At 41.0% G+C, this 17,534-nt stretch overlaps 1 protein-coding gene across 3 annotated transcripts; it reads right to left on the minus strand.

Annotated features, from left to right (window-relative positions):
* Positions 1-10,560: 10,560 nt before the first annotated feature.
* srsf5b (serine and arginine rich splicing factor 5b) lies at positions 10,561-17,327 on the minus strand. 3 transcript variants are annotated; one of them, XM_085247523.1, is made up of 9 exons: positions 17,170-17,278; positions 17,027-17,091; positions 16,807-16,953; positions 15,104-15,174; positions 14,906-15,019; positions 14,478-14,550; positions 13,070-13,143; positions 12,872-12,979; positions 10,561-11,939 (listed from the first exon to the last, which is right to left on the minus strand). In XM_085247523.1, exons 3-9 carry the CDS (start codon positions 16,930-16,932, stop codon positions 11,624-11,626), a joined length of 882 nt encoding a protein of 293 aa, XP_085103649.1. In that variant the 5' UTR covers positions 16,933-16,953; positions 17,027-17,091; positions 17,170-17,278; the 3' UTR covers positions 10,561-11,623. The 3 variants fall into 3 exon arrangements, with proteins under 3 accessions (XP_085103649.1, XP_085103648.1, XP_085103647.1); XM_085247522.1 differs by lacking the exon at positions 17,027-17,091 and having other exon boundaries at positions 17,170-17,327; XM_085247521.1 differs by having other exon boundaries at positions 17,027-17,279.
* Positions 17,328-17,534: the final 207 nt, after the last annotated feature.

A 17,534-nucleotide genomic window follows, 5' to 3' on the forward strand; every position in this document is an offset into this window, starting at 1 on the left:
GTCTGTCCAAATTCACCGGTCTACAAAAATATCCTTTGTTTGCTACTGGAAATTCAGATCAGCTCTGCATCTTTTTTTTTCTTTTTTTTTTTTACACTAACTCAAGTAAGAACTAAGAGCAATCAGTCATCATGTTCAGATTAAATTTTCCCTAATATCCATTGCCTGTCACTTTTATATCCTGATGTTCATCACTGAAAATGCCCAAATTTGATGGAAAAAAAAGTTGAGATAAGAATGAAAAAAGTTAATCTTTAGTGACATTCTGGCACCCATTAGCAGATATGCTTTCAGCACATTATCCACGAGTTCACTATTGTTATATGCTCTATAAATGCCAAGAAAATTCCTGGCAACCTGCACTAATGCTTTCTGTGCTGCTGACTCAATCAGTTTTCTTTTTGACCTCATTGTCAAGCAATAGTGCATGGATTTCAGGACCGAAAAAACACCTTTCCTACTTTTGGCGATGTTAGGGAGTTTTTATTTCAACATTATGCACTCCACACTGTATATAAATGCCACTTGTTTTGCACATATTCAACTCTGTATATTTTATATATTTTATTATTATTATTATTATTATTATTATTATTATTTTATTTTATTTTTTTTACTATTTAATTTGTAAAAATGTGTACACACACACACACACACACACACACACGTAGGAAAATATTTAGTATACACATCCAGAAATGCATACACTATTATATATTGTACATATATTTATTAGTTTCAGGTTGGCCATTCTTGTATTTTGCTCGTTTGTGTTGTTGTGTTTGCACATCTCTGTTGCTTGTGGGGCTCGCACACAAGAATTTCACTCGCATGTGCTGTGCCAGTGTGCCTGCACATGTGATGTGACAATAAAAGTGATTTGATTTGATTTGATTTGATTTATTGTTTTATTTGCTTATGCTTCAAAAGTTATGTTATACATATTTCACCAGACAGTTTTCTGTTGAAACAGGAAGCTGACCCTGTGACACTGACAAGAGACCAGTACAGAAATACATATCCGCAGAAGTTGACTTGCATTATATTATTCTTAGAAATTGACTTGCAACACACATACTTTGTGACACACACACACAGCTTACACACACAGACAGCATCAGGACCTGCGTAACAGGAAATGTGATTATATTTGCATATTGACGATGTAACCTATAAAAATAAACGAATACTGCAGTTCGGTGTGATTTGCTCTGAGCTTTTCACCCGTGCCGCACGTTGTCAATCTTAAGTGTCTCAGTGTTGTTTATTCACCTGACTGTTTGTTAACTGTAAATCTCTGACAGGCGACGAAACTTATTTATTAAATGCTGAAATGAATTGCACTTTCTGTCCATTCTTACTATTGTCCGATATTTCCAGTGTCAAGGTTATTACCTGATCAGCCATAGAAATTAAAAAAAGATGCAATACATCTGTGTTGCAACATCAATTAAATGTTCGTCATCGTGGGGGAAATATCTGCCATGTTTTTGTGTACGATGTCAGGAACTTAGCGTTAAAGTGAATGTTCCCAGTTAGAAGTCCTTTTTTCACATGAATACACAATAAGGACGGGAGTATACAATTACTGGGCACTGGATTAGGTACACCTAGTAGTACCAGGTCAGAGTCCTTTGTGTCTTCACGACAACGTTAACCCTTTTTGGCACAGAACCAACAAGGTGCTGGAAACATTTCTTAGAGCTTCTGGTCCATATTGACATGATAGCATCACATAGTTCCCACTGATTTGTCAACTCTAAATCTTCTGCTCCATAAGAGCCCAAAGGTGCTCTATTCAATCGAGATCTGGTGACTGTGGAGGTCATTTGAGTATAACAAGTTCGAGAAACCAGTTTGAAATTATTTAGGCTTTCTAACATGGTGCATTATTTTGCTAGAGGAAACTATCAGAAAATGGGCACACTGCGACCATAAAGGGATGAACAGGGTTCTCAGCTTGGCTGTGACATTTGTGACCTGCTCATATGGTGCTAAAGGGTGTTCTAAGCAAATATCCCTCACACCATTACACCACCAGCCTGAACAACTGATACAAGGCAGGATGAATTGAGTTGAATTGAACTGAGTTGAACTCAGTTTTATTTATATAGCACCAAATTGCAACAGTTGCATCAACAACATGGATCCATGATTTCATGTTGTTTACGCTAAATTCTTACACTACCATCCAAATATGTCTGCAGAAATTGAGACTCATCAAACAGGCAATGTTTTCCTACTTTTCTGCAGCTGTAAGCAATCTGCTTCACGTTTTAACCTCCTAGGACTTTGCGTCCACATATGTGGACATCACATTTTGGGTTGTCTAGACCAAAATACTAAATTTTGCTCTACAAGGGCCTGATATCCACTTACAAGGACATTATACTGCCTCTGTTTTATAGAAATTTAAAACGAATATCCTCATATGTGGCTCTCATTTTTCTTAGAAACAAAAACCAGGTAAAAAAAAATGGAAGAGTTCAGGTCTTAGGAGGTTAATTTGCTGAATGTTCAGAGAGGCTCTTCTGCATACCCTCTTGTAACAAACGATTACTGTTACTGTAGTTACTGTTGCCTTCTTATCAGATCAAAGCAGTCTGGCCATTCTCCTCTGACATCTGTCATCAACAAGGCATTTTCCCCTAAAGAGCTGCCGCTTGCTGGATAGTTTTTTCCTTTTCTCTGTAAGCCCCTCATGCCTAAATGCATTCAGTTGCTTTCCCTCACTCAGTTGCTTTTACTTATTTCACATTTGTATTAATCTAATGTAAAATAATGTAAAAGTAATGTAAAAGAACCCACCCACCACTTTATTTACACTCTAGCTCTTGTTTTAACATATGGCACAGAAATTGAACATTTAACAGTGTTTCCTGAAAAGCCTCTCTTGTGTGATCATTTGCTAATAACATTTAAATTTACAATAATTGATTACATGTTCTAATTCTCAAACATGTAGCTTAAAGCAGATAATTTGTAAGCTGGGGAGAAAATGGCGTGTCACAAATTTAGAAGATCATCATGTAGCCTAAAGAAATAGTTTGGTGATGTTTAAGAAAGCCCTCCGCAAAGCTAGAACATCTTACTACTCATCACTGATTAAAGAAAATAAGAACACAAGAATATTCATTTAAAGTCTTTTTCTCCAATTGATCTTTCTGAGTTAACTTTAGTAATGATTTCCTCCAAACCATCTTTTAGACTCCATTCCCAAAAGACTGCTCAAAGAAGTCCTGCCATCAATTAATGCTTCAATCTTAAATATGATCAACCTATCTCTATTAATCAACTATGCACCACAGGCCTTCAAGCTGGCAGTAGTAGCAGTCTTAGCTAATTATAAGCCAGTCTCCAACCTTCCTTTCATATCAAAAATCCTTGAAAGAGTAGTTGTCAAACAGCTAACAGATCATCTGCAGAGAAATGGTTTATTTGAAGAGTTTCAGTCAGGTTTCAGAGCTCATCACAGCACAGAAACAGCTTTAGTGAAGGTTACAAATGATCTTCTTATGGCCTGTGACAGTGGACTCATCTCTGTGCTTGTCCTGCTAGACCTTAGTGCAGCATTCGATACTGTCGACCATAATATCCTATTAGAGCGATTAGAACATGCAGGTATTACAGGTACTGCGCTGCAGTGGTTTGTATCATATCTATCTAATAGACTCCAATTTGTACATGTAAATGGAGAGTCCTCTTCACACACTCAGGTCAATTATGGAGTTCCACAGGGTTCAGTGCTAGGACCAATTCTGTTTACATTATACATGCTTCCCCTAGGCAGTATCATCAGAAGACATAGCATACATTTTCACTGCTATGCAGAGGACACCCAACTGTGTCTATCCATGAAGCCAGATAACACACACCAATTAGTTAAACTGCAGGAATGTCTTAAAGACATAAAGACCTGGATGGCCGCTAACTTTCTGCTTCTAAATTCAGATAAAACTGACGTCATTGTATTCGGCCCTGAAAATCTTAGAAATATTGTATCTAACCCAGATTCTTACTCTGGATGGCATTACCTTAGCCTCCAGTAACACTGTGAGGAACCTTGGAGCCATTTTTGACCAGGATATGTTCTTCAATGCACATATTAAACAAATGCAGGGAGTGCAGAATTATTAGGCAAGTTGTATTTTTGAGGAATAATTTTATTATTGAACAACAACCATGTTCTCAATGAACCCAAAAAACTCATTAATATCAAAGCTGAATGTTTTTGGAAGTAGTTTTTAGTTTGTTTTTAGTTTGAGCTATTTTAGGGGGATATCTGTGTGTGCAGGTGACTATTACTGTGCATAATTATTAGGCAACTTAACAAAAAACAAATATATACCCATTTCAATTATTTATTTTTACCAGTGACACCAATATAACATCTCCACATTCACAAATATACATTTCTGACATTCAAAAACAAAACAAAAACAAATCAGCGACCAATATAGCCACCTTTCTTTGCAAGGACACTCAAAAGCCTGCCATCCATGGATTCTGTCAGTGTTTTGATCTGTTCACCATCAACATTGCGTGCAGCAGCAACCACAGCCTCCAAGACACTGTTCAGAGAGGTGTACTGTTTTCCCTCCTTGTAAATCTCACATTTGATGATGAACCACAGGTTCTCAATGGGGTTCAGATCAGGTGAACAAGGAGGCCATGTCATTAGTTTTTCTTCTTTTATACCCTTTCTTGCCAGCCACGCTGTGGAGTACTTGGACGCGTGTGATGGAGCATTGTCCTGCATGAAAATCATGTTTTTCTTGAAGGATGCAGACTTCTTCCTGTGCCACTGCTTGAAGAAGGTGTCTTCCAGAAACTGGCAGTAGGACTGGGAGTTGAGCTTGACTCCATCCTCAACCCGAAAAGGCCCCACAAGCTCATCTTTGATGATACCAGCCCAAACCAGTACTCCACCTCCACCTTGCTGGCGTCTGAGTCGGACTGGAGCTCTCTGCCCTTTACCAATCCAGCCACGGGCCCATCCATGTGGCCCATCAAGACTCACTCTCATTTCATCAGTCCATAAAACCTTAGAAAAATCAGTCTTGAGATATTTCTTGGCCCAGTCTTGACGTTTCAGCTTGTGTGTCTTGTTCGGTGGTGGTCGTCTTTCAGCCTTTCTTACCTTGGCCACGTCTCTGAGTATTGCACACCTTGTGCTTTTGGGCACTCCAGTGATGTTGCTGCTCTGAAATATGAGCAAACTGGTGGCAAGTGGCATCTTGGCAGCTGCACGCTTGACTTTTCTCAGTTCATGGGCAGTTATTTTGCGCCTTGGGTTTTCCACACGCTTCTTGCGACCCTGTTGACTATTTTGAATGAAACGCTTGATTGTTCGATGATCACGCTTCAGAAGCTTTGCAATTTTGAGACTGCTGCATCCTTCTGCAAGATATCTCACTATTTTTGACTTTTCTGAGCCTGTCAAGTCCTTCTTTTGACCCATTTTGCCAAAGGAAAGGACGTTGCCTAATAATTATGCACACCTGATATAGGGTGTTGATGTCATTAGACCACACCCTTTCTCATTACAGAGATGCACATCACCTAATATGCTTAATTGGTAGTAGGCTTTCAAGCCTATACAGCTTGGAGTAAGACAACATGCATGAAGAGGATGATGTGGACAAAATACTCATTTGCCTAATAATTCTGCACTCAGAGTGACACTAAAAAACTAGTTCATGCATTTATTACTTCTAGGCTGGACTACCGTAATTCATTATTATCAGGATCTCCTAAAAACTCCCTGAAAACCCCTCAGTTAATCCAAAATCCTGCAGCAACAGTACTGATAAGGACTAGAAAGAGAGAGCATATTTCTCCTTTCTCTCTTGGATTCCTTCACTGGCTCCCTGTTAAATCCAAAATTGAATTCAAAATCCTGCTTGAATAATCAGGCCCCATGCTATCTTAATGACCTTATAATACTATATCACCCTATTAGAGCACTTCACTACCTTACTTGTTGTTGCTAGAGTATTCAAAAGTAGATTGGGAGGCAGAACCTTCAGTTTTCAGGCCCATCTTCCACGGAACCAGCTTCCAGTTTGGATTCAGATAGAGTTTGTCTATCTCTGCTTTCAGGCTTAAAATGCCACTGGGGGATTCCCATGATGCACTGAGTATTTCTTCTTCAATCACCTTTCAAACTCATTTTGTGTTAATAGACCTCACTGCACTGAATCATACTTAATCTCTGACTCTCTTCAACAGAATGTGTTATGTCCTATCTACCTTCTCTCACCTCAACCACTCCTGGCAGATGGCCCCGCCCCTCCCTGAGCCTGGTTCTGCTAGAGGATTCTTCCTGTTAAAAGGGAGTTTTTCCTTCTCGCTGTTGCCAAAGTACTTGCTTCTCTGTAAGCGACTTGAGGTAACTGTTGTGATTTAGTGCTGTATAAATAAAATAAAATTGAATTGAATTAATGAGCAGTTGAACAGGTTTACCTAATAAAGTGGCTGGTGAGCAATGTTCCTTCTAATTTTTAGAATTTTGTGTGTCTGAGCAAACACACAAACTCCCTGAGCAGTCCCTTGGACCACTGTGAGCAACATTAGACGTGTGCACTCACTGTGGTCACGCCAGCATCGAATCCATCCAAGTTACATGGTTTATGAAAATAATCAAATTACAGCATTTACAATCTTTTGATTGGTCGACATGGTACATTTTTCCACCAATAGGAAAGGATGGGGTTGTTTTTGGTTTTGTCCTTGCTCACAGGGGGCGAGTGCTTTCAAGCGCTTTCCTTATAAAATGCTGTTTTTACCATTTCTTCCCGCAGTAAATATAAATGATAGTATTCAGGGGAAAAAAAACAAACATTGCATTTTTTTTATCATAACTCTGGTTTTACGTGGCCTATCAACACAATTTAAAAACCGGTATAAAGTCCACACTTTTTCCGTCAATTGTTCCGTCTGTCCTGCTCACGTCTCCAATGGTTGCACACGTTGTCATTAACATGGCTTCACTCTACATCATATGGGAACTTGAGGAACCAGGTCAAAACAAATTCAGTAAGTGTTGGGCCAAAAGTGTTTTTTGGAATAACAATGTTCTATATAACCTCTGTACTTCTTACTGTATACTTCTTACTGAATAATTAAAATATAGAACAACATAATTAATTGTTAACGATATAAAACAAGAATAAAAGCTAAACAGTGATTTGTCTTGTTGTTCTCAGGTAGTCATCAATTCAATTAAATTTTATTGATATAGCACCAAATCACAACAACAGTCACCTCACTATAATGGAGATTTTTTTTAGTGGTGATCTTTATCTTAACATGCATCGAAAATGGAGACATCGCCATGGCTGTGCTGTCTCCTTCACTCTTGGCCATTGGCGCTCCCATGCCTTTCATGGGCTTCTCCTTTGGATATCTGTTCTCTGGGATCTCCAGACTCAGCCATGCGTAAGTGATTTTATTCAGTCACTGATGGATATTGTTAGTGGTCATATGAGCCTTTCTGTATATATATATATCTAAATATATATATATATATATATATTTTTTTTTTTTTTTTTTTTTACACATGTGAATTACTCTATCTGCCCTCAGGGAATGGAGGACCATTTCTATGGAAACAGGCTGCCAGACTATCATGCGGGGCTCCACCGTATTGAAGATTGTTTTCCCCCAGGAAGTGATAGGCAGTCTACATGGTGTTTCAGCTGTTGGAGGGGATGGTGCTCACCATGACAACAGATTTCAGAGTTTACATGTTGACAAAGGCCTTTTACGTCTATTAACAGTATAACATTGTATTTTCACAAAGGGGTAATAGTTCAAATGTATTGTTCCATGCAGCGTTGTGTGTAGCAGGCAGGTTAGGACCCAAATGCAGGACTCTCAGGATAGACTGAACTTAACAACAGCTTTATTTAACACAAATAACTAATTACAAGGAACTTAAATGGCAGGAACTCGTGGATCCAAACACTGAACAAACACTAAAGGCTGTGTGTCCTGATCAAACAGGACACACAGCACACACAGGTGAAATGACAAGGTGCTTAGAGAGGCTGCAGAGATTGGAGCAGGCCAGGAAAAGGCCAAAACCACTAAACAAGCCTAAAGTATGATAATTACAGTTCATTTGGGCAAGGGAACAACCATCTACTGCAAGAAGACCTAAGCTCTGCATCTACTGCAAGAAGACCTAAGAAGACCTAAGCTCAATATCCTCCAAGGTGGCAGATGGGAGTAGACCTTTATTCATCCCTCGGGATGAATAAAGTATTCTGATTCTGATTCTGAATATCCCACCTGTTACCCAGGCAACGTTGAGGCCTGACATGGATATCTAATCAGAGCAGGGTAAGGAGGTCATCTGCTCAACTGGGCCTAAAATCTCAAGATACGACCTCGAGACATTTCAAGAGCATAAAATACCAAGTGCAGAGAGAAAGAATGGCAAAAGAGAGTCCCCAGAAAACACTGTATTGTTTCAGGGAATGAGCAGTAGACAGCTGTTCACAGGATTGGGGAAGCAGCTGAGTGAGCCTATTGTTGGCCCTGGTATATGGAGGAGGGGGGCTGGGCTAGAAGCCTCGAGGTTGTTTGTAGTGATTTGGCCACCACTGCTGACCTGCCATCAGGAGAGTCAAAATAGTCAGTGAAGGTTGGGTATCATCTGGCAACATCAACTCCAGGCTGAAGACCATAATTGCTCTATAGTACCTACAGTTGTGGCATCCTGGGGTGTGTTAAGGAAGCTTGAACACTACATGAACAAATGCACTGGTTCACACCTCTGAAATGGCACTTGCTGTGGTTCCTACATGCTTCCACTTTGCAACAATGATTGTGGAAACCTCTTCCTTCCTGGGAACACAGCGTGGTGATAAGGATGTTTAAAGGATGTGCACAAAGCTGCATCTGGTCAGTTGGCTGATCAATTTGTTTCACCAACTCACCTACACAAGGCAATTTGTAAAGGGCGTAGCAGCCGTGGCAGTTTGTCTTGAAACAGCAATGGTATCTCCATATTTTGACTTTCTTCTCAAAATAAATCTTTTAGAATAGAATAGAATAGCCTTTATTGTCATTGTACAGAGTACAACAAAATTGGAGTGCCACTCCCTTGGCTAAAGATTCAATAATAAATATAAATGTAAAATATAAAAAGTACAATAAAACAATCTCAAGTACTCAAACAATAGTAAGTACAATATATACAGGATAGCAGCATTAATATAATGACAGTATGAATAGCAGCATGATATAATGGCAGTGACGGTATGGTATAGCTAAGCAGGTTCAATTGTTTTTATGCTTATTTACTACGGTGATAGCTCTGGGAAAGAAGCTATCCCTGAATCTGTTTGTCCTGGTTTTATGTGACCTGTACCGTCGGCCTGACGGTAATAGTTCAAACAGTTGATTGCTGGGGTGAGAGTGGTCCTTGATGATATTGCCAGCTCTGCTGAGGTACCGAGAGTTTGCAGTGACCTCCAGGCTGCGCAGAGAGCAGCCAGTGATCTTCTGGGCTGTGTTGATGACCCTCTGCAGTACTTTCCTGTCTGCAGCTGAGCACCCTGCATACCATGTTGTTATGCCGTACGTTAGGATGCTCTCTATGGTGGCTCTGTAAAATGTCACCAGCAGCCTCTCTTTACATTATTCTCAGAATGATCACCAATATTTTTTTTTCTTAACATGGCCTTAAGACTCCATCAAACAGAGAGGACAAAAATTAGAACCAATAAAAACTGTGAAAAATCACAGCTTCATTTTTCGTTGGATTGGAGTTTCTTTGATAAACGACTAAAAGATTGATCAGCTTTTAAAATAGTTGGCTGTATATCTTTTCGATGCATGCGTTTTAAAATTCAGTGACACTTATCTAAGCCACTGGATGACTTATGAAGCTACAAACTCATTTACAATTTTTCTGTCAGGCAGCATGAACTCTTGAAAACTGAATCTTCCAGCTTTTCCTGCTTCCATCCATCCATTCGCTTCCGCTTATCCTTTTCAGGGTAGCGGGGGGCGCTGGAGCCTATCCCAGCTGTCATAGGGCGAGAGGCGGGGGTACACCCTGGACAGGTCGCCAGGCTGTCGCAGGGCCAGCTTTTCCTGCTTGAACATGTCAAAATGTCTGTAAAAATCTCAAACTACCAATCAGATACTGAGAAAACAGTTTGCTGTTTGTTCTTATTTTTCCATTCACACAAACACAAAAAAAAGAACAATCAAAGAATAACCGTGTGATCATGTTTTGTCTACGCAGACGAATAACCAGACCTTAACATTTCATGTCTAACTACTAGAAACTTTTGTGCCAGAGCTTGGTTTGTAATGAGCCTGCCTCTAACCCACAGAGAATTACCAGCCTGCAGCTACTGGGGAGGAGCTGAAAGAGTCTACTGTATAACATCAATCAATGATGTGAATTCTCAGACAAGTAAATCTTAAAGCTGACTATACAAACGGAAAAATGTCCTACTGTAGAGTTATTATAGCATACTGCAATCTGAAACTTGTAAATGTATTGGTGCTTTATAACTTAAGTTACTAATGACGACGATCCAGTTTTAATGAAAATTCTTTTATTAGTTAAGTCTATTGTCTTTCTACACCATACAAACACCCATTATAATTTTCACTGAAAATAAAATCCTCATGTACAAAAATCTACCCCCCACCCAAACTCTCATAGTACCAACAAGGGCCACTGGAATTACATTTAAAACGAAAGTCTGCAATCTGTACACAAAATCCCAAATAAAAACAAGTACAACACTAATGAAAACTGCATTCTGTAAGCAAAACCACTGATCCTTGAGTTTTTGACTCTTAAAATAATAAAGCCACCGCAAAAAAAAAAAAGAAAAAAAAAAGTGGGATTTATTAAATTAATTTTTCTGTACAGCTGTTTAACTGATGCTGTGCTTAATTATACACAATTGTTCTTGATAGAGAGCTGCCAAAGTTACATTAAGAGTATTAAGCACAAATAGGTAAAAAAACAAAACAAAACAAAGGTATTATATTCTGATGAAACAAAAGCACATGCAACCATCAGAAGTTATACAGCAGCTGTGGGGTTCAGAAAACATGAGCAATAAGCACAGGAAATATGATCTCAAATTCTGCCACTGACCAGCAAAAGGTATCACAAAAGGATTAAGTGGTGACGTATCAAAAGCATCCTAGAGTTGAACAGAAATTCAAATCCCTGTTCAGAGTTTATTATAGTGGAGAGATTCATTTAACTGATGCAGATGCTGGCTCACACAGCGTTTTGCTAGAAGAAACAAAGGTGGTGCATGTCCGCACCTGAAATTGAGCCACAGGGTGTTAACAGATACGCGTCCGGGCTTTCTTGACTAGTGAGGAAGAGGACAAACAGCATCGCTGTCCACAGAAGTTCTGTTCGAGAATGTTCTGGATTCAGAGAACACCTGTAAATGTGGGAAAATCAAGTAACAGTGACTTGAAATGTCCAGACAGGAAAAAGCAAACCTTGCTCCGGGAAAACTCTTTCAAAAGAGAGTTTACAGGAGCTCCAGTGTGCCAAATCCTCCGAGCTGATTCTACTGATGAAACAAGCCGTGGCTTCTGTTGACTCCCGATAACTTACACTCAGCCTTTAGCGCTGGCTGTCAGTAGAAGGAGAACGAGAGCGGGAGCGTGAACGCGAGCGGGATCGGGAGGCGGAGGCTCTCTGGGCAGGCGCGGGGGAGGGCGGGGTCGCTGATTTGCTCATCTTGGAGGAGCGCTTGGCGGGCTCCTTAGATTTGGAGGTTGGGGAGGATGCGCCGCCGGCAGGCGAGCCGCTGCGGGAGCGGGAACGGTTGTGGGCTTTGGCAGGGCTGCGGGAGCGTCTTGGGGAGCGTGATGCAGAGCGGCCACGGGAACGGGACCGCGAACGAGAGGAGCTCTCAGACCGTGAGCGACTTCTCGACCTGAAAGAGGGGAAAAAAAAAAATATAAATATATATTACACCAGCTTCATATCAATATTCATAAAAAATTTGATTATTAGCTTTTATTTAAATGAGCATTTTCAGTTTCATGAAAAAAGAAAACTAATCTGTTAATAACAGATAATAGTTAATAATAGTAAGAGTCTATGCGGTGCGCTCAAAGTGAAACCCAAACTAATTAAATCCGTCTCAAGGGAACCATTTTTACAGATGTTACTGAGAATTGCCTTCATAACACAGTAATCAGAAACTAGTACAGTATTACATTCCACCAGCCTGTACATGGCACAATTTGAAAGCGAGGGTTTAACATTTAGTTCAGGTGCACTGAATGGTTAACCTAATGTCTCCTTAATTACTATCAAAACTCAAACATGTTTGACTTTCAACATAAGCTGTTTTTCTTCATAAAAGCATATGCAGTTCCTTGAAAGCAGCACTGATTTGTTACAACTGGGTGAATTCAGTTTGAAGCACACTTTATGGGGCGATCGTGGCTCAAGAGTTAGGAGTTCGCCTTGTAATCGGAAGGTTGCCGGTTCGAGCCCCGGCTTGGACAGTCTCGGTCGTTGTGTCCTTGGGCAAGACACTTCACCTGTTGCCTACTGGTGGTGGTCAGAGGGCCCGGTGGCGCCAGTGTCCGGCAGCCTCGCCTCTGTCAGTGCACCCCAGGGTGGCTGTGGTTACAATGTAGCTTGCCATCACCAGTGTGTGAATGTGTGTGTGAATGGGTGGATGACTGGATATGTAAAGCGCTTTGGGGTCCTTAGGGACTAGTAAGGCGCTATATAAAATACAGGCCATTTACTTTAAAAAGAAAAGAAATAAAAGATAAACAGGGAAAAAGTGAAAAAAGACATCTTTCATAAATTCTGGCGTTATTTGAAGTGAACGGCTTTCCACAAACACACCTCTTCTTGGCAGCTTCGATGAGCTTGATTTTTCTGCCATTAATTTCCTTTCCAGAGAGTTTGTCAAGTGCATTTTTCAGGTCACTGTGAGAAGCAAACTCAACCACCCTGAAAACAAATAAGACACACTGTTAAGTCAAAAACTCACTTTCCTTTTTTTATTATAAACAGACACTGGGCACCGGTTAATAGTCTCACCCTTCGTTGAGCTTGGGACGATGTGCGTCTGCGAAAGTCACCTCTCCAGCTTGCCTCATGAAATCTTTCAGGTCCTACACATGCAAACTTTGGTCAAATTACGGAGCGCCTCAGAACACAAGCACAGGCTGAGACACAAACAGGACTGAAGAGAGATGGTTAGATTCTCTGAGAGGACTACACAGACTACTGCAGATAAGGAGAATGAGTCCAAGAACCTCACAGTCTGTTCAGCTTGCAAGTGTTTCAACAATATAGAAAATTACAAAAACAATAGCAGAGGGGGGGGGGGGGGGGGGGGGGGGGGGAGAAGAAGGTTTCATAATTGCTAATTAAGGTCTAAGCCAATTGTGATTGGCGGATTACTTGCAGCAGCTTTGAGGTCCTTGGACACACCGCTCGTTAAAACTACAGAGAGATGAACACCATCTGCAAGAACTGCAGAGGCGCAGCCTGGGCAGCATTTGGCACTCAGAGCCCCATTTTCCTTGGGAAGGAGGACACAGGGCTCCGCGCCGGGATCATCCCTGCCTCGGCACCCCACCTCAGTAAAGAGAGTGAACAGGGTGGAAGAGAGGAAACTACTACCTGAGAGCGAAACCCTTTGGGGTGGGCCGCAGGCTCTCCGAGCCCACCATAACCGGGAAAACAGCAGATTATATCCACGGGCACCTGGCAGGAATTCACACTCTCTCGCTCACGACGTGCGGGAACACCAGAGGGGGGAAGGGAGGGGGGGATATCGATCGAAGCCCCTCAAATTAACGAACCATCGATCAATACGCCACCACCATCGACTCTCGCTCTCTCCTCTGCTTTCTCTCTGCCAACCCTCTGTTTCCTCTCTCTCGCCCTCAACCACACATCAGGCGTTGCGAGCGAGCGAAGGGGGCCGCCAGCGCCTCTAGTGTGGAGCGAGCGCTCACATGACCAGCAGGCATCAACTAGGAGTAGGACAGACTGGCTGACACCACAGGCTCAACCCAGACAGAAGGACCCAGAAGGGGTTAACTCCACCATAAGCGAGCTCTTCCATATGACTGGCAAATAAAGGGGTGAAGAATTGGTTAAAATGTGAAAACAGGAACAAATTAAGTGTTTTGTTGCTGCTTCTGCTGCTCTTTGCATCACTAATGAACTGCATGATATGCAGATTAATCAGAGCAATTATTCTGAAAAAGAATAACTTGGGCTGACTGATGTATAACAAGGTAAAACTGTTCGAACTGTTTTGATTTCAGTAACATAGTCTGTTTTTAGCAGCAATTCTAAAACTTTAATGTGTATTTTTGGAGATAGACTGTTGGAGGTGATAACATTTGTGTTCTGTTGCAGCTTTCAAAGGCTTGTCATGTTTGTTTTTTTGCTTTTGTTCTGGTTTTTAAAAGACGCTTGAGCCAATACTAACCTGCCAGCTGACTCGAGAGGACAAGTTCTCCACAATCAGGCGGTTCTCGGTGCGCATTGGAGGAGGGTTACGACTGGAAATGGAAAGATATAAAAGAAGCAATTGAGCAATAACAGCGTAGGGCTGATACAGACTTTACCCAGAGTCTAAGAGCTCTCATCAGCAAACTGTCATTACAAGGCTAACTCATGTTAAAGAGCTTTCCAGATCAGCGAAGACAAGACTTGTGCTGCATGTTAATCGTGGCTATGAACATTTCCAGCCTGCAGGCCATTAAACTGCCACAATAATCTGACGACTGACCTTTCACCAAATAACAGAAGCTGTTTACAGAGCGTGCTTGCTGAGGTTTTGTGTGCATCCATTCTTCTTTTTTTGAATGGAATTAAAGGGAACTTGCATTTCATCTTAAAAAGGGGAGCTGTTACCTCCGGCTGTTCTGGGAGCCGCGGCCGTAGCGATCAGAGAAACGCCCCCCTCCGCCGCCGCCACCGCGTCCGCGGCCACCGCGCAGACGCACGCGAGCATGCTCAATGGTCACCCTGATGTATCAAGCATTAAAAATATATTTTATTATGGCAACAAATGTGAATAAAGGGACTCGTTTCCTAAAGGAAATTCATTACCTTTCATTGCACAGCTCTTTGCCATCAAGCTCGTAAACAGCATCTTCTGCATCTCTGGGGTCGTCAAACTCCTGCAGACCAAGCACACAACACCTTTTACATCCACAGTTCTTAATGTTTATCCTTTTCATCACCAATAATGTGTCCTGTTTTTAAATACTTTACTGAAACATTTAATGACTAATCAAATAGCTTTTAATACCAAAAGAATGGTAACGAATAACATTTAAAAGATACATCACTCTTTTAGAAAAGTGTAAAAATTCATCACACGTATGACTCAAAATCGGTCTCTGGTCTGAGCGGTAAAGTGATTCAATTCAACCCTTCCAAGTGTTGCAATGTGGACTTTTCTGTCCTTCTAGAGAGGGAAATATTAATGTTGCATAAGTGGACACAAATCAGAGCAAATGAGACCAAATTGTGTTCAAGGACATGAAAACAGGGGAAACTATTAGCTTAGAAGTAATGGCTAATGCCAGGATTTTTCAGTAGGTATTACTTTGTCTAATCAAATCTATGGATTTTCCTTCCATATATGCAGATTTCTTTAACGAAAGTGTTTATTATTTCAATAAAAAGAGATCCCACTGATAGATGTAGATTTTGTGATAGATATGTGCCATGTTCGGTTTATTCTAATGTGGATTTTAACTTGTAATGAAATAATCGACAAAATTTTAGAAATCTGCTTAAAACCCCTGAAAATTCATCTTACATTCAAGCACGTGTTGTCAAATCTTAGTTAAAATTTGATTAAAATTTATAACACTACTTCAAGAATGACACCTCCTGGTGGTTCTAGCGTTAAATGTCCATCCTTACATGACTAGAGTGTGCCCGTCTTTGGATGGCTGCTTGCAACAGGATGATGCTGCATGTCAAAAAGCTCAAATCATCTAAAACAGCTCTTTTAACCTGACAATGAGACCATGACTGTACTCCTCAATCCAGCAGACATCAATCCAATACAGGACCTTTGGGATGTTTTCATCATGATCACCCAGCAAATCTGCAGCAACTGTGTGATGCTGTCAATGTCGATATGGAGCAAAATCTCGGAGAAATCATTTAGCCCAGGCCATTTAATAAGTAGAATAAACTATTAAAATCATAACGTCATTACAAGGTTGGTGATTTTTCATTGGGGGAAGGCCAAATCCTCTTTAGGGGATGCCATAACATTATCGATGCAGGAAAAAACAAAATCTTTCCAGATCCAAGTCTCGACACTCGGCAGCCATCTTGTAACGCTCCCAGGTCCTTATTTGGGTAGGTATTTAGAAGCATTATGCAAAATACCTTTATTTCAATGGTCACCTTGAAATATATACAAAACCGCTTAAAGTCGAGCTTTGTTCCACCTCTAAATTTAGGATTTTTTATTATGAAATTTCCGATTAAAAAAAAAACACATATATTTTGAATTGCTTTCTTTATGACTCTGGTATGCAGAAAACGCTCCAAGTATATGAACGAGTCTCGACTTGGCCCTGATTTACTGGTGGGTATGTCGCTAAACAAGAAGTAGGCCGTAAAAACGAAACCATGAGGATTCCCTGCGGCAGCCTGCTTCAAAACACCACGTCAGGTCTGTAAAATAAAGTATGGAGTCTAAATTTAACAGCAGACCCGTGCATGGCGCTCAGAGTACATTTAAATACCTTTCAGCCATCCTGACCTACTTTCGCTCGGTGACTCACCACAAAGCCGAATCCTCTCTTCAGGTCGATATCTCGGATGCGGCCGTATCCTTTGAAAAACCTCTCCACATCCTTCTCTCTGGCCGAGGGGCTCAGCCGGCCGATGAAAATACGACATCCGCTCATGATTTGGTCACGTTTAATTAGCTACAAGCAGAACACTTGCGTTAGTTTTTAAGGATTTAGCTAACACAGCTTCAGAGGAATACAAATGACCTACTTATGTGCCTCAGCCTGTGGCCCGCTTTCGCAACGATAGCCTGTCAACCGTCGGTCCAAAGATAACTAAATACCCAGATAATATCAAGTAATGACACCCGTCTGTAATGTAGATATAATAAATTCCAGTCGATGTACACGTACCTTTAAGAGGACTGCAGCAGCAGTTGATTTTACTGACTGGCGACAGTGAGCCTCAACTCCAGAATAAAACAAAATGGAACCTCAGCTGTCTCCGGGAGTTTGGGAGGAGGGAGTGGGGTACATCCCGCGTGACCAGTGACGCAGCCTGACACTGCAGAACTCGAAAAAAGCCGAAGTGCTGGGAGAACGTCTACGGAGATGACGTCACAAATCCGACTCATGTAGTTTTGGAGTCTGACCACTAGGTGTCACTCGGCAACTATATAGAAAACATTTAAAACCAATTTTCTCACTTTGAGCATTATGTCTACGGTTTAATTGGGCTGTTGGCGCAAGTTGCAATAATTTTTACAGAAATCAAGCAG

Source organism: Mchenga conophoros, linkage group LG15 (assembly GCF_057382185.1).
Source record: "Mchenga conophoros isolate Kocher_MC1m ecotype Shallow Benthic linkage group LG15, M_conophoros_male_GT1.1, whole genome shotgun sequence".
NCBI classification, from domain to species: Eukaryota; Metazoa; Chordata; class Actinopteri; order Cichliformes; family Cichlidae; genus Mchenga; species Mchenga conophoros.